Here is an 18,617-nt window from a genome sequence, read left to right on the forward strand (position 1 = left end):
TCTGTTTCCATCAGTTGCTACATGAAACCTCTCTGATGACAATTGGGCTACATACCAGTCTATGTGCATTGCAGATTATCATTAGGAATCATTTCATTGACATTTTGTGGTTGTTAAGTCATGTTTAGTTCTACTCTAGGTCTCTGGACTATCTAATCTCTGATTTCTAACCCTATAATAAGTACGAGATGTAGACTACCTCTTGTGATATGGGCCTCAAGTTAGACCAGTCATCAACTGGCCACTCCCATAATTTCTGAACTACCATTGCCACAGTACATATTGCAGCAACATTATTTGTAAGTTAATGGTTTTTATGACTGGGCTGTTGTCCCAGTACCATCTGTAGATGCCTTGCCTGTTTAAAGAAGATTGTCCCGCACTATCTTCTCGCCAGCAAGAACGCACGCGGACACCAGGATCCTTCTGCAGCACAGCATTTATTGCATCTTGAAGAGGAAGACCACGAGGCCCCACGAGCAACTCCCTATATAGTCCCCAAGGCTGCTTGTCCACGTCTAATTGGTTGCTTACTCATGATCTCACTGTTACGCCCCGGGGCAGGCAAAGACTTGGCATGAAACCCATTTGCACCTGGGCACATTGGTGGTTTACCAGAAATACAAGGGCAGTGGCCAATGGTAGCCAGCACCATCTTGTAATGGCTTTATGTGGCTTCCCACAGAAGATGGTTTATTCAGGCTCATTTTCCATTTTTGGAGTCCTCTCTAGATCATCTTCATAGGTACCAGGAAGTTTCCACTGTACTAGGTTTCCATAGCACCCCTTCTATGTGCACTCCAACACAAATCGTCTCTCCCTATGGAGAGGTAGGAATTTCCCACAGTGGGAATGTAGTTACAATATATGCAGGAGGCTATGTGTTCAGGTTTTAGCATTGTAAAAACAACAAAAAGAAAATAAAATGAATATGCAGACAAAGGAATTCTCAGTCTTGTTTGTTGTTCTCCAAGTGAAAAACAACTTTCTGAGTAGAACTGTCTTCTTTATAGTCAAATAGTATCTTCATGAGACATTCTCATAGCTTGTGAAAGTTGTGCCCTTAATTATATAGAATATTGAAATTTAACCCTTGTATTTCTTAAGTATGAAAACTAGTTAACAAACTCAACTAGTAAGGAAATATACATAGCCAAACTAAACACAAAATTTAAAATTGTTTATTTTTTTTTACTACCTCAAACTTCCTAGTATATTTTTATCATAAGATATGAATTTAAATATTTGTTACAACTTCTTGTTTATTTTATTTCATTCTTTTTATATTTTTGCAGTCCAGCCATTGCCCCCATCCTGTTCCCCCTCTCACAGTCCCTCATTCTATTCCTCCTCCCCTCTGTTTCCAAGATGTCCCCAGCTCCCAGGTCCTCAAGTTTCTAGAGAATCGGTTAGGTGCATCTTCTCCCACTGAGGTGAGATCAGGCCATCCTCTGCTATATATGTGTCAACAGCCTTGGACCAGCTGGTGTGTGCTGTCTTGTTGGTGGCTCAGTACATGTGAGATCTTGGGGTCCTGGGTTAGTTGAGACTGCTGATCTTCCTATTGCCATTGCCCTTCTCCTCAGCTTCTTCCAGCCTTTCCCAAATTCAACAGTAGGTGTCCCCAGGTTCTCAGTCAGCTGCTTGTATATGGGGTTGGGGAGGAGGAGACAGAAGAGAAGTCATAAGGGCCAGCAGAATGAATAGAAATATACAACCTCCTCGGGAGTTGGGGGAACTTCTAGAATATACCAGAGACCTGGGAGGTGAGAGATTCTCAGAACTCAAAGGGAGGGACCTTAGATGAAATGCCCTACAGTGGGGTGAGGCAACTTGTAGAGTCCATCTCCAGTAGAAAGACAGGGCATCAAGTGGAATGATGGGATTGCCATCCCAGAGTCAAAAAGTCTAAGAAATACTCTGAAAAATGGAGGCGAGTCTGAGGGAAAGGCAGACTAGTGACCGACCGAACTTGAGATCAACCTGAAATTTCAACCAGACTAAAACAGTATGAGAGTGATCACCAGTTCCAGCTATTATTTTGAAGAGTTTGCCTTTTCAGGGATTTTACTTGAAAGCCACTTTAAATTCTTTGATTTCAATGCACTTTGTGTTCCAAACTGTTAAAGTTAACAAGTTACTCTAAATATATTTTCATTTCAATTTAGAACTCAAGAGTTTATTTTATTTTGAAAAACTTACCTGTAAACTGCTACATTGATCCTATGTGGCTGTGCTGTTCAAGATGCATTTATGAAAGAAGAAGCCATCCATCCTGAGAGTTAAATCATTATGATACTTCACTACCTCAATTTGCACCAAAGTTGATATGACTTATTACCACTGGCATCCCCTTTACTTTAAATCTGTAATGTATTCTGGAATTAAAGATGATACTTATATTTCCCTATTGGGATGTTTGACCAGAAGGAAAAGAGGCTATAGATCATCAGGAGATTGGAATTATTTAAGGTTTATATAATCATTGTAAAGAAAAATACTTAATTTTCTATTTGGAATATACTGTATAAAATTAATAAATTCTAGTAAGCTGATAGGATTACAGGTAGTTAAAATGATGTGTTAAGCATTAACGTTAAATGATGTGTTAAGTATAGAATATTCTTCATTATTTTTAAAGACTGTAAATATGGCGGAAACAACAGGTATTTGATAATCATTTAGTGTCCCTTAAAATAAATGCTTTCTTTAGCCTTGCTATTGATGGTGCTCTCAGGATGATGTACTATGAGATAGTATCATTGTTTTTAATATACTTAATGGATCTAATGCTAATTTATAATCTTGTACATAATATGAATAATTGTTATGGTAATATAATCAAAAGTCTTTATATTGCTATTAGCAAAATAGTGCTAGCTAGTAGCTATGAAGCAACTAGTTGAATACCTGCTAGATTCTCCATATTCTATGCCATATACTTGCAGTATATTCAGCAATAGGGTCTCACCACCAAGCTGTGAAAGGTAACCAAGAGCACTGACAATAGCCAGGAGTATTTGAGGTGCTCTATGGGAAATGTTTGGCCAACAACTCAACCTAGGTTGTTTACTTGGTAGCATGTGATGTCACGTCAGGGTATTATATTCCCTATCATATGGCAATGTCATTTAAATTTCATTTACATATGTGTCTATATTAGGAAACTTCTATGATATTAGGTATCCATATGTTTTTATAAGAAAATTAATGTTACCCACTCTTAAATGGTTAAGGTTGTTAATGACATTTGCTAAGATAAATACTACAAAGCAGAGCTATAGAGATACTAAGTGTGAATCCCCACATCAACAGGAATGACAAGTATTTGACATAATATACATATTCCTAGCAATACATATAAATTTTTGATTTATTTCATTTGTATGAGCTAATGTCATGTCACTCTTCTCAATTTTACCCTAATTTATTCCCTTGGCATTTAATGAGTACAAATATATTGGTATATGTAATTTTATATAAAATTTATTTTATTGTTTAGTTATTTTCATTTGTCTGTGCCACATAAATGCATGTGCTTCTGAAAACCAAAATCTGAAATGCATCTACTGGAACTGGAGTTATAGGTTGTTATGAATCACCCAATATGGCTGCTGGGGACAGAACACAGATCCTATTTAAGAACAGTATGTACTCTTAAACACAGTGCTATTTGTCCAGACCCATATTTCTTTCTTCTCTTTTTATCTTCTTTTTTAATTTTATGGCTATGATAGGCTTTATTTTCATGTGTCCACTTTATTATGTGTTCATCTACATACTTGTTAAAAAATTGAATATTTTATTTAAGTATTAACAAATGTTATATTTAAATGGACAAAACCATATTTTTATATAAATTTTGGAGCTATTTTAGTAAACGATAAAAATTGTTTAAATGTGATCAAATATGTTCATTCATTTTCATAGGTCAGTTTTGGGTAATTTATTTTTCTTTCAGTGTGTCCCCATACTTAAGAGGTCAGAATAATCCTCTTCTAGATTATCTTTAGGAATTTGAAAGTTTTCCTTAAGAAGCTAATTTTAAAATTTTACATTGTGTATCAAAAATCACCTAGACATAACCATATACTTGATATAGTATTTGTACTTGTGGTGATATGGCCCAAGGACATAATTAAAAATATGATATATATGTGTGTATGTGAATATGAATATTAGCTACAAAATAGAACTGAACATGGTTGAATTAAATTCAATGTCTATTATTATATAAACAAACATAGTCACTGACGTAAAATCTTTGAAGAATTTTTTTCATAAAATGTTTTTGTCATTAATATAAAAAATCCTAAATATGTTTAACACTGAAAGACAAATAATTAAATACACATTCTAATTTTAAATATAAAACTATTCATTTTGGGTGAATTTATAAGTAACAAAACAGTGTAATTGTTGGGGTTTGAGGAACTTGGGCATATGCATGCATCCTATCATACATTTGGATATATCTATTTTTAAGACTGTAGTGTCAGTGAATGTCTAATTTTAAAAGGCAAATCACTGGATCTTGAATTTATTCATGTAATAAACTCTTTCCTTAATGACTTATAATTACTGAGGTATTAGATACACAAAGTACCTAGTTGCATTTTAAATCATCTATTGCAAAGTAAAAGGGAAATGCAGAAAATTCAATCTTCCATTTTTAGAAGTTTTAAAATTATAATATGGAGTACCTCTGTTTACTTTTATAAGGAAATATTTAATCTGCAATATTCATTTCTTTCTTAGGAAGTTTGGGCATGTTGGCATGAGTTATTGTCATACTTAGAGAAAGCAAACAAGTGGCTCAATGAAGTCGAATTGAAACTTAAAACTATGGAAAATGTTCCTGCAGGAGCTGAGGAAATCACTGAAGTGCTAGAAGTAAGTTGTTAATTCATCTAAATGGTTTGCTGTATGCAGCATTGAAAAGATTTAGCTCCAATGAGATTATACTATTTTAAAACACAAAGAAGAGAGTGTGGCTACTAGCCATTCTTCACTCCTGACATTTTGGATAAATCCTTTGTTCCCTCTAGAATCCTTCAAGGTCCAAGGACTTAAGGGGAATGTCTTATCTTCTCATCTTGGAGATTTTTCCTTTTACTATCTTTCTAATTTCTATGTACTTACTTGCTTAAATCTACTACAAACTTCTAAAGACAGCTTAATACAAAATCTTTTTGAGTACAGATGTACAGTTTGCTAATGCAGTTTTTCTACTTTTAAAGCTATATATTTATCAAACTAAAGAAGTCACTAGATATGCACTCACTGATAAGCAGATATTAGCCCAGAAACTTAGAATACCGAAGATACATTATGCAAAACAGAAGAAAACTAAGAAGGATGGCCATTGTGTGGATACTTCATTCCTCCTCAGAATAAGGAACAAAAGACTCATGAAAGGATATAGGTACAGAGACAAAATTTAGAGCTAAGATGAAGGGATGGACTATCTAGAGACTACCCCATCCAGGAATCCATTCCATCATCAGCCACCAAACCTAGATACTAATGCACATGCCAGCAAGATTCTGCTGAAGGGACCCTGATATAGTGGCCTCTTGTGAGGCTATGCCAGTGCCTGGCAAAAAACTGAAGTGGATGCTCACAGCCAGCTATTGGATGGAACACAGGGCCCCCAATGGAGGAGCTAGAGAAAGTACCCAAGGAGCTGAAGGGGGCTGCAACCCTGTAGGTGGAACAATAATATGAACTAACCAGTATCCCCAGAGCTTGTGTCTCTAGCTGCATATGTAGCAGAAGATGGCCTAATTGGCCATCATTGGGAATAGAGGCCCCTTGGTCTTGTAAACTTTATATGACCCAGCACAAGGGAAGGCCTGGGCCAAGTAGTGGGAGTGGGTGGGTAGGGGAGCAGGGGTGGGGATGGGTTTAGGGAACTTTCGGGATAGCATTTGAAATGTAAATAAAGAAAATAATAATAAAAAAAGTTTAAAAAGAAAAAAAATTATTTAAAAAAATTTTAATAAGAATTTAAAGACTTTAATGTACATTATATATATAAATGTACCTTTTAAATACTCATATGTAAGTTTTATTATGCTTTTGCATAAACAAGATACAAAGTACATTATCCTGATGCCACATTTTAAGTAATACTTTGAAAAAGAAGTAGCATGTCCATGTCGTTTGTCTGCCTCTCACATGTGAAAGCTGAAGAAAAATAACCCAACAAAACATGAAAATGGAAGGGGAATTTTTAGGAAAGAGAAAAGTAGCAGCTGTTATGTGGGGAACACAGGTGATGTAAACATAATCAAAATGCATTAGATGCATGTGGAAAATGTTTTAGTCATAACATTGTTTGTATAATTATTCATGCTAATAAAATATAGTCCAGTCAGTGGAGATTGATGAGACATCAAAGGAAAATATTAATAAAGCAATAGGAAGTCCTCATTATTACTATTTGCCTTCCTATTCACTATTACATATAAATGTATTGTTTGGTGAGGTTGGTACTGCTTATTCTTATGGCATTTAAATAGTAAAAGGGTATACTTGTATTTCATAAGAATAGGAAAGCCATAGCACTTCTAACTTTCCTTGCTTTTAAATATTTTCATAAATTCTTAATTTTTCTTTCTTTCTTTTACTTGTATTTTTATATTACATTTTATCATATTTTCCCAACTACCCCAACTCCTTCAAGATCATCTTTAAGAGAAAAAGTAATCTGTTTACCTTTGTTTAACAAGTTGACCTATTATTTAATTAACAGGTTATGCACATCATTAGGAAACAAAGAGAAATACTACTCTATGAAAAATTTTAAATATGAAATATATGCAACATATAGTGAATTGTATATGTTATAAGAAGAATCAATACTAACATTTTTTATTAAAGCTGTGATGAGTTTTTCTTACGGATTTTAGATGTCAAAAGCATATTTTTTTAAAAAAATGTAACTGGGAAATAACTATATTATTGTTTATTAAAATTTTAAGAGCCAAATACATTGAAGTTTTCAGTTTTTGAAAAGTAATAGACACACAAGTAAGACACAAAGACATCTCTTAGGACAGTTTCATGTTTTTGGAAACAACAACCTAGTAAAAGAATTGTTGAAGCCTATATATACCATTTACATAGTTGTGAGATCTAGTGAAATGATACTGAATTTTTTATTACCTAGAATGCCAAAAATTGACATTGAGAATATTTTCTTTGTACAATCTATCTAAAAAATCTGAATATTTTTCCATTAAGGATTATAAGGCTATAAATTATATAAAGATAGAAATCGATTAACTTCACAACTCAAAAACAAAAGAAACCATTTTCTCAACACACACACACACATGCACACAGATACACACACACACACACACACACACACCTCAAAGGAAATTACCCATATATGACAATGATCCAACTATTAAATAAATCACTAGGTGATATTCTTGTCATCTGTCCCTTCTTGAGCATAAAGGAACTTATGGTCATTTCTATCAACTTTCAGTCCTAATACATCTAGGACTACACTGTATCTATGTGAAAACATGTAAAGAGTAAAGGAGTTTCCTTTAAAAGAATGGGACTTATGAGTTTCTAATACACATATTTTCAGAATTACTTTACCTTCATGACACTAACAATTAAAAAAAAAAATAAAGAGGAGCTTCTCACTGAGAAAATGATAAGCCATTATTTCAAAGTATAGTCCAAAATGCAGAGATAACTCAGTGAAAAAAAAAAGTTCTTGAATTTTTAAGCAATAATGATCCTTTGAGTTTTATTATCCAGATTAAATTTTGGTTTATGTTGCTTTTGGCTAAATTGTACGTAAACAAGAAAATACTGAGCACTGTGTATACATTCGATGTATTTAGACAAAGGCGTGATACATTAATTGTTGGGAATGTTTTTCAGTCTCTTGAAAATCTGATGCATCATTCAGAGGAGAACCCAAATCAGATTCGTCTATTGGCACAGACTCTTACAGATGGAGGAGTCATGGATGAACTGATAAATGAGGAGCTTGAGACATTTAATTCTCGTTGGAGGGAACTACATGAAGAGGTATGACGATAAGTGGGGAATCTCTTTAATCTGTATTTTATAAATGTATGAGCGACACAGTCTTTTGCAGTAAAATGAAAAAATGATTTTGGCTCAGTTTAGCCTCAGATTTTACAGCAGTGAGTGAATTTTTTTGATGTGCATGTCATTCCTCTTAGAAATACTTATTTTTTGTTTGTTTGTTTGTTTTGGTTTTTTCAAGACAGAGTTTCTCTGTATAGCTCTGACTGTCCTGGAACTCACTTTGTAGACCAGGCTGACCTCGAACTCAGAAATCCACCTGCCTCTGCCTCCTGAGTGCTGAGATTAAAGGCGTGTGCCACCACGCCTGGCTTAATACATGGTTTTTAACAGGAAGTATAATGTTTAACAGGAAGCTGATACATATCAAGAAAAAATACCATGATCATACCTATAAACTAATATTTAATATATTCTTTTGGTGTTCCCATTGCTATGATGAAACATTGTGACCAAGTCGATTTGGGGGAGGAAATAGCTTATTTCAAGTTACACTTCCAGGTGATAGTCTATTACTGAGGGAAGGAGTAGGAGTATCCTATTACTGATAGGAACGTGTAGGCAGGAGCTGATGCACAGGCCATGGAAAAGTGCTGCTTATTGGCTTGATTATCATGGCTTGCTCAGTCTGGTTTCTTGCAGAACCCACTACTACAAGCAAAGGGACAACACTACCTTCAATGTGTTGGAAACTCCCACATCAATCACTAATTTAAAATATGCCCTACATGCTTGCCTATAGCCTGATATTTTTGAGGCAATTTTAAATTAAGTTTACCTCTTCTCAAATGACTCTAGATTGTGTCAAGTTGACATAAAGTTATCCAGCTTATATAATACTGATATTGTATCTTAGAGTAATATGGTTGATTTTCCTCCCATAAAATAATGTGTATGTAAATGTAACTTTCTTTCTCTTTCTTCCCTCTCACCCTTTTCTATTTTACCTTTCAGATTCTCTCCCATATAATTATTTCCTCACAATGATTGGGTCATAAATAATTTGCTAATAATATATACATTTCAATCAGTATGTTCAAAATTATATATTCCAATTGATTTAAATTGTTACTATATATCTTAGTCAATATTCTCTTGTGAAGGTAAATCATGACAATGTCAGCTTTTAAATAGGAAACCATTTAATTGGTGTTGGCTTAAAGTTGAAAGGTTTAGTCCATTGTCATCATGACAGGAAGCACAGTGGCATGCAGGCAGGTATAGTTCTAAGGAAGTATGTTGAGAGTCCTGCATCTGGATCCATAGAAAGCAGGAAGAGAGAAAGCCACTCAGTTTGGTTTGGGCTTCTGAAATCGACAAAGCCCTACCTCAGTGACATATATCCTCCGACAAAACTATACCTACTCCAATCAAGCCCCATTGTATAATTATTCCATTCCCTCTGAGCCAAGCATTCAAATATATAAGCCTATGGGGCTATTCTTACTCAAATTAACATACACACACACACACACACACACACACACACACACACACACACATATATATATATATATATATATATATATATATATATATATATATATGAGGATTCACATATATGGCATGATTTACCTTACAAACATGAACAAAATAATGTATATCTCCTACTCAGGTAATATTCCTCATAGTCTTCCTAAAAAATAGATTTATAAAATTTTAGGAAGAAACCTTGTATAATGATACTTAGTTTATTATCAATCGCCTGAGTATTTCTACTTCTGAGATACTGTGATAAATTTTGGTTTACATGTAAAATTCCCTATTGCTCTTACTACATGAATTTTACTTTACTAAAAATCCATCACTTCCATAATGTGTACAAGATCCAAGAAGATATCATATAAGGCATGGGAAGGAAAATATAGAGGGTTGTTTATGTATTTATATAATGAAAGGAAATTCTAATGTAGGAATATTTCTTGTTTTCATCTTTAGTTTACCCATAAAAGCATAGATTTTTACACACTGGACAGGGGAGTGTTTTTACAGTATTTCCCCCTTCAATGTTGAATTTACTCTATTTAATGTAAATAAAATTAGATATTTCTAGGTATAAATTGAAACTGGTTAATTATTTGATTTTGTTATGGAATTTAATAATATTTGGATATTAATAGAATGTAAGAAATTATGTTTTAAGATAAATAGTTCAAGTCTTGAGTGAACTTAAAATACACTATTCTTAACCTTCAGCAACTGTTCAATTTCCGTTCATTCTGTTTTGGGGAGTAGACTTCTATCTCACCAAGTGTTTGTATTATATTTGTGCATTCAGTAGCCTCAAGGTCCAAAACTCTTCTTTGATCCCAGACATTTATTTATGGTTATATCATATCTGTGATAATAATATAATCTGCACTTTCTATAAAGTGCACTGATTTGTTAGTACATGATTTTTTTTAGTAAGTGAAGACCTGTAAAGTAAACAAACAAAAAACTCCACTAATAATAATAGTGAGTCAGTTTTGCTCTGTTTTGTCCATCCTACTGCTAAATATGGAACCTGCTCTTGAGTCTTGTTTGTATACTCAGTGAGACCCAATGAGAGTTTGATAAAATTATTTTTTCATTTGCAAGCAGTTATCAATTGGAGATAACTTCTAGATTAAGGATGGAGGCTTGTGTTCATTTCCCCTGTCAGCCCTGAGACCTCATCTGACTTACACCTTGACAAGCTCCGTGCATATTATCATACTTTCTATGAGTTCACATGGGTAACATTCCTGTGGTGTCTAGATGGCTTGGTTTTCATGGTTTGTTCTGTTTACACTGGCTCTTACAATCTGTCTGCCTCCTATTCTGGAATACCATTTGATCAAGTTATCCCATTTAGGATTGTTTCAGGGCCTCTCACTCACTATGTAATGTCTGGCTGTGGGTTTTTGTATTTTTTTTCTCAGTTGCTGCAGGAGGAAGCATCTGTAATGATGGTTGAGCAATGCACTGATCTATGAGTACAGCAGAATATTGTTAGCAGTTGTTTTACAGGTATATTCCTTTAGCAGAACAATAGTATTTCGTTTCCCTCTTGGTCCAAGGTCTACCTAGCACTAAGTCTTAGCTACCTGAGCAGAGTCAAGCAAGAGTTCTGACTCATGCATTGAGCCTTAAATCCAATCATGCAACTTTTGTGCTACTATGGCAACAGGGTACCTTGCAGGCAGGTTACATTGTATGCAGATGGAAGTGTTTAGAGCTGTGCTGGTGTTTAACTGTTGCCTCTTGCAGCATACAGGGTACATTCCAGTACCATATATAAATGGTGGTCATTAGGTACACCCTACTGTTAAATAACCTGGGTTCTTTTGGGGTATTTCTTTTTATTGGTTATTTTATTTATATATATATTTCAAATGTTATCCCCTTCCCAGTTTCCCCTCCACAAATACCCTATCCCATGCTTCTGTGAGGGAGCTTCCTCACCACCCACCCACTCCTGCCTCACTGCTCTAATATTCTCCTAAATTGGGGCATCAAGTCTCCACAAGACTAAGGGCCTCCCCTCACATTGATGCCACATAAGGCAATCGTCTGCTGCATATGCAGCTGGAGCCATGGGTCCTTCCATGTACACTCTTTGGTTGGTGGTTTAGTTGCTGGGAGCTCTGGTTGTGTGTGTGGGGGGATCTGATTAGTTACTATTGTTGTTATTCCTATGGAGTTCCAAACCCTTTCAGCTCCTTCAGTCATTCCCCTAACTCCTTCATTGGGGTCTCAGTGTTCAGTCCAATGGTTGGCTGTGAGCATCTGCATTTGTATTGGTCAGGCTCCGGCAGAGCCTGTCACAGGACAGCCATACCAGGTTCCTTTCAGCAAGCACTTCTTGGCATCTGCAAGTGCCTGGGTTTGGTGTCTTCGAATGGGAAGGATTCCCAGGTAGGGTGATCTCTGGATGGCCTTTCCTTCAGTCTCTGCTCCACTCTTTGTCCCTGCATTTCCTTTAGACAGGAACAAATTCTGTGTTAATATTTTTGAGATGGGTGGGTGACCCCCATGCCTCAACAAGGGACCATGCATAACCTCTGGATATGGTCGCTATTGGTACTTTCTCCCCTTTGTTGAGTATTTCAGCTAATGTCGTCCCAATTGGATCCTGGTAGCCTCTTGCTTTCCTGGCATGTGCTAGAGGCTTCCCTCAGTTCCCTGCAACTCACAGACCACATGAAGACCAAGAAGGAAGACCAAAGTGGTTTTTTTTGAGGAATGTGAAAGATTTAGGACTTTGGATTAGAAAAATAGTTGAATTTTGTAAGAAGAATTTCTAGTAGGATCCTGGAAGAGTTTTCCCGAGATGAGCAATATTGGCATCTGTGCTAGAGATAATTCATATGGTATTATGATAAAAACTCTTGCTGCCTTCTGCCCTTGACCTAAGCATTTGTTTCTGACTTAATTAAAAATTAATTGGGCCGGGCGTGGTGGCGCACGCCTTTAATCCCAGCACTCAGGAGGCAGAGGCAGGCGGACTTCTGAGTTCGAGGCCAGCCTGGTCTACAGAGTGAGTTCTAGGACAGCCAGGCCTACACAAAGAAACCCTGTCTCAAAAAAAAAATAATAATTGGACAAATTGTTTGGTAGAGAAAATTTGACAGCAACATAATATTGAATCTTTGGTATGTTGCTATTGATAGTGCCTATTCAGGTATCAGTAAAAGTGAACAGGTGGGACAGAAAGTCAAAATGTATAGTTTAGAGAGGAAAATTATACTAGGAAGCCTATAGTGTTACATTCAAAAATGTACTGTAAGAGAGACTACCTACAAGTATTAAGGAGTTTAATACTGTTAAGTGAAGGCCCACTTTACACTGTGAAAAATAGAAAAGGTGCCTGCAACAATGGAGACCTACAATAAGAACCTGAGAGGGTGGGAAGCTCTGAGAAACCATTTTGTGAAGCTTTGAAACTTAAGGCTAGGTTGCATAAGTCACTGTTGGGTCATTGTGTTTTTCTTTCGTTGCAGTAACAGACAAGTCTCTAACTTAGAAAATGTCTAGTTCATTGAATATATGACCCTGGGTAACATTTTAAGTTTTCCATGTCCTCATGTGTGATAATTAATATAATCCCAAATCATTATTGTGACAAGATTACTGGGTAAGGAGCCAAGATCATAGCATATACTTAATAAGTGACATGTAGTTTTCTTAATTTTTTCCTGGATTGAATGCCAGACTATGTGTCTTCTAATAAATGGACAAGTGAAAATATGTATAAGTATAGCATAAAGAAAAGCATACAAAAATATATTCCAATGTTAAATGCAGCAAAACCTGCATCCTTTTAATAATTCAATGCAAATTGAACAGAACTGCACATGCACTCCTTATTAAGGAGTAGGAAATTGTTGCAAAAGTGTTAAAGGATAAGCACTGAGTCAGAAAGCTATTTAATAAATGTCTTAGTCATGGTTTCTATTCTTACACAAACTTCATGACCAAGAAGCAAGTTGGGGAGGAAAGGATTTATTCAGCTTACACTTTCCACATTGCTGTTGACCATCAAAGGAAGTCAGGACTGGAACCCAAGCAGGTCCGGAAGCAGGAGCTGATGCAGAGACCATGGAGGGATGTTCTTTACTGGCTTGCTTCACCTGGCTTGCTCAGCCTGCTCTCTTATAGAACCCAAGACTACCAGCCCAGGGATGGCACCATTCACAATGTGCCCTCCTCCTTTGATCACTAATTGAGAAAATGCCTTATAGCTGGTTCTCATGGAGGCACTATCACAACTGAGGCTCCTTACTCTGTGATAACTCCAGCCTGTGTCAAGTTGACACACAAAACCAGCCAGTACAATAAGCAATCAAGAATTTTAATGTGTAAAAAATATATTTTCTAAGTCTTACCATTAAGTATTTTCCAAGTTTGCCTCAGTAATTCAGTAAACAGAATGTTATAAGAATACTAAATATACATTTGAAATAAACTAGAAACTAGCCGAGCAGTGGTGGTGCACACCTTTAATCCCAGGATTTGGGAGGCAGAGACAGGTGAAATTCTGAGTTTGCGGCCAGCCTGGTCTACAGAGTGAGTTCCAGGACAGCCAGGACTACACAGAGAATCCCTGTCTTGAGAAAACAAACAAACAAAAAAACAAACAAACTTGAAACTAACGCTAATGTTTACTATGTGATATATATATATATATATATATATATATATATATATATATATATATCCTTGTAGAGATTTAGCATTTGAAAACACAATTTTGCACTTTGTTGAAAACTATATTCTCTCTGAGATAATACCCTTTAAATTTATTGTGCTGGTATTTAAAATCTGTTGTGAATATAAATGTATTGTTTAATGTTTAATATAAAAACTTCATTCATGAAATATTGTGTCCATATCACTGCCACTCCTTCCTTTCCACTGAAATTCTTCCTGTGTTCTGTCTAAAATTATTTACAAATTATCATTTTAATATTACCAATATTTATACATATGTACATATGCATATATATTATATACATATATGTGTAAAAACTATTGAGTCCATTTAGTATTGTATATACATTTGTCATAGGCTAACACATTGTTCTGGATATCCTTTGCAGGATGTCATCCATGTAGAACATTAATTTGCCCCCTTTTAGCAGGCACTCATCAGCTATTCTCTTTATCTTAAGTGGTACCATGCTGCATTTTCCATGTCATTATTTGCATGCCATATCTCCTAATTGTGCTGGTCAGATAACCATATAGTTGAGATTTGGTGGGTGTGTGTTCCCTGACTTGATTAAGTAACACTATCGAGCTACAGGAAGTCTGGTCCTCAGGCTGTTGTAATCTTTCCTACTCCCATTTTAAAATTTTCACTGAAGCTCTATGTTAGAGATCTTGTTGCTGACATGTTGGCTTTGGCACCTCTCAGACTCTTGATTTTTTTTTTCTTTGACCAGGTGATGGTTAGAAACCAAGATTCAAGAGTATAAATTAGATAGTTGCTGGAATTTCTTAGATAATTGAAAAATGTCTAATAATGTCAATAGTATTATTACTTTGGTTATTTCACTGGCTATCTAGTCAGGTTATGTTATGTGATGGTCAAGAGAAAGAAAATAATTATGGTCAAGAAGTATAACTTTGTTTTCAAGTCATCATATTTTGTTATTTCCTGGCTACAGAAAAAAATATTTTTTCCTTTATAAAATAACTACTATTTCATCTAAAAGTGAGCTTTACCCCATTTTCTTCTCAATTAAATGCTTATGTCAGAGGTTTGAAAGGGTTTTTATTGCCTACCTAATGCTTCTTACAGATGCAATTATGCAGAGATTAGGTAACATTCAATTGCCTGTAAAATCAGTCATACAGCTAAGGATTTTATTGCCTATGAATATTTAAAAGAGATGTGCTAGATCCCATTCCTAATTTCAGAATGTGAAATCATATTCAAATAAAAAATAAATTATTTCAGTCATTTTAAAGGCATCATCCACTCTTCATATACTATATTTTCTAGTCATAGAAACTATTTGGAGGATGATTAACAAACCAGAAAACAACTTCAAATGCCATACAAATCACATAATTTGAGAATATTATAATGGCTTTATTCTCTCCGTAATTGACCAAATGTTAAAATGTTTTAGTATACAACAAAATGCTTAATAATAGTAGTGATAGTATATTGGTTATCCAGGACTCAGTACTGTTCCAAAGAAGTGATACTGTGTTCTCTTTCTGTTCTCAAATTGCCTTTTTGTGTGAAACCATTTATATATCAATTTTATACAAATGAAATGAGAAACAAGAACTGTAAATTGGTTAGAGGCTTGTGAGCCTTGTCTTTGTACCTGGAAACAAGGTACATGAACATTTCATTATATTACCCAAAGCCTCTATCATCCTTGGTTTGTACTGAGGAAAAGCTATAATAAAATGACTATTATGGTCCATGTATACTTTCTGACTTTCTATAGAGAGAGTCAACTCACTACTGCCAGGAACTGTATAGAACATAGTCACTTACATTGATCATATACAGACTATTTTTCTTAACATTATTCCCTAAACAGCACAATATATCACATATTTCTTAATATTTATAATGAGCACCACAAGGAATCTAGAGAAAATTGTAAATACAAAATAAGGAGATGTATATATTATATGCAAACTCTTCATTTCATATAATGGACTTGAGCATCTGCATAATGATAGTTATGAGAGTCATGTTGTAGATACAGCAGCAAGTCTCTGTTAGGAATAAACAATTTCCCCATCATTTTTTTTTTACTTTGATATAGCTCATTCTGGGGCCAAAATTATAATCCTCCTGCATTTTACCCCCAAATGCTCAGGTGAATATATTAGTGTGGGGACACAACTTCTCTCTGATTTTTCAACTTAAAAACAAACTTGGATCATGAGTTTAAAAGTATTTAAAATGGGGGTTGGAAAGATGGATGACTCAGGAGTTGGGAGTGTTGACTGCTCTTCCAGAGGTCCTGAGTTCAATCCCAGCAACCACATGATGGATCATGACCATCTGTAATGGGATCCGATGCTCTCTTCTGGTGTGTCTGAAGAAAGTGACAGTGTACTCACATTCATAAAATAAGTGAATCTTTAAAAAAAAAGTATTAAGACTGAATGGAAGTGGGGGAAGGAATTAAAGGATGTAAGAAATAAGAAACAGAAGGAAGAATGTTGAATTTATCCAATATAAACAATATTCTTACATTGAAATAACTTTATGAAATATATCACTATGTGTGATAAATATATAACTATACAAATTTTAGGAATAATTAACTAATAGCATATATTTTAGAATATTAAATATTGTAACCATTTAGAAGTCCAATATGTATATAATTTCTCATGAGATTAGTGTTGTTTTATCTTTATTAAAAATGTATTTTTACATATATGTCTATAAATTTATTTATTTATGTATTTGTTTATTTTTTCCATGTGTATATCTATATTGTGTGTGTGTGTGCACGTGTGTATGAGTGTGCATGCTACAACATGCAAGTAGAAATCGCACAACAATTTTGTGGAGTGGTTTCCTTATTCTACATTTATTTAGATGGGTTCTGTAGATCAAGCTCATGTTATTAGCTCTACATAGCAACTTCCTTTACACACTGACTAATCCATCCTGTATTCCCTGTATATAAATACCTTACACAAAAGGAGAGTCAGAGTAACAAAGAAAAAACAACATCTGAACTGGTTAATTCTGCTTTAGTATTAACTGTCATGATAGATAGCTGCAGAGATCCTTTAATTGTTCTCGGTAATTATGACAAATTGTTCACTCAGTGTTACATCTTGCTTAGGATAAATAGACCACAATGGTAAGTATTGAATCAAGGCACACTGAAAAGAATTGGCTTTGTGTCAATCAATTACATGGTTTAATTTTGTTCAAAGTCTTTGCCCCCCAAAAAGAATATGCTTTGTGATTTTGTTATTTTTAAAAATGTTAAACGATAATAATAGTAATGTTTATGCTTATTATTCAGAGAGCCACAATTTATATCTGTTCTTTTGCTATTACTTATACATAGAGTCAAATGTAATTGCAAACTATTTTTCTAAAATAGATTTGATAATCTTAATATGCAGAAAGGATGTTAACCTGCATTGCTAAAGAGAGGCAGGCTACATCTCCAAAAATACCTTATGTTCTATGACAAAGGAAAATGTCTAACAGATATACATTGATACATCCTCACTAGAAGAGATGTAGAAGTAAGAATTTATGGGCAGGGCAGGTAATCTACTTATGAGCACTAATACTTGTATTACTCTGTTAAATCTAGGAACCCCCCTTTTTTTTCATGAATCAAGACAATTGGTAGTAAGTAAATCTAAGTGTCAGACTCAAGCTGTAAGGGAAGCTTAACAGTTATTTTGAATGAAACTAGGGCCAAGGAATATCCAAACAAATGAATAAATTAAATTAACTGCAGACTACTAGTACTAATTAGAAGCAAATCCAAATACTTTATCAGGAAAAATATCCTCCCCACAAATATTTTTGGCCATATTTGACATCAAATTAAGCATGCACAAATAAAATAAAGCCATCATGAATCCGCATAAATAAAATGCAACAAAACACATAAAAAATACCAGAATTAATCTATATTATCCAGCTTAAAATTTACATTATGCAGGGCTCCTGGAGAGATTGCTCATTGGTTACCAGCACTGACTGCTCTTCCAGAGGTCCGGAGTTCAAATCCCAGCAACCACATGGTAGCTCACAACCTTCTGTAATGGGATTCGATGTTTGTCTGCAGAGAGCTACAGCATACTCACATATATAAAATAAGTAAAATAATCTTTAAAATATTATGATATGATTTGAAAATAACGTGTAGAATATTCCATCAAAAACTAGAGGATGAAGGGCTGTCCGCAGGCCGACCCAACACCCAACACCTTTCCTCCCCGACAGAGGAGGGGTGTCCGCCTGGCATCCAGCGCCTTTCCTCACCCGAGGAGGGGAGTGCGCCCGAGAGCAGTACTAAGGCTTGGNGTCTACCCAGAAGCGGTCTCCCAGGTCT

At 35.0% G+C, this 18,617-nt stretch overlaps 1 protein-coding gene across 8 annotated transcripts in view; it reads left to right on the forward strand.

Annotated features, from left to right (window-relative positions):
* Dmd (dystrophin) overlaps window positions 1-18,617 on the forward strand; it is a 2,621,826-nt gene that overhangs the window by 1,362,836 nt on the left and 1,240,373 nt on the right. For all 8 annotated transcript variants that reach the window (XM_029534042.1, XM_029534043.1, XM_029534037.1 and 5 more), the window contains exons 28-29: window positions 4,759-4,893; window positions 7,912-8,061. In XM_029534042.1, the coding sequence (XP_029389902.1) occupies window positions 4,759-4,893; window positions 7,912-8,061 (285 nt within the window). The remainder of the gene's footprint in view (window positions 1-4,758; window positions 4,894-7,911; window positions 8,062-18,617) is intronic.

Source organism: Mus pahari, chromosome X, assembly GCF_900095145.1.
Source record: "Mus pahari chromosome X, PAHARI_EIJ_v1.1, whole genome shotgun sequence".
Classification (NCBI taxonomy): Eukaryota; Metazoa; Chordata; class Mammalia; order Rodentia; family Muridae; genus Mus; species Mus pahari.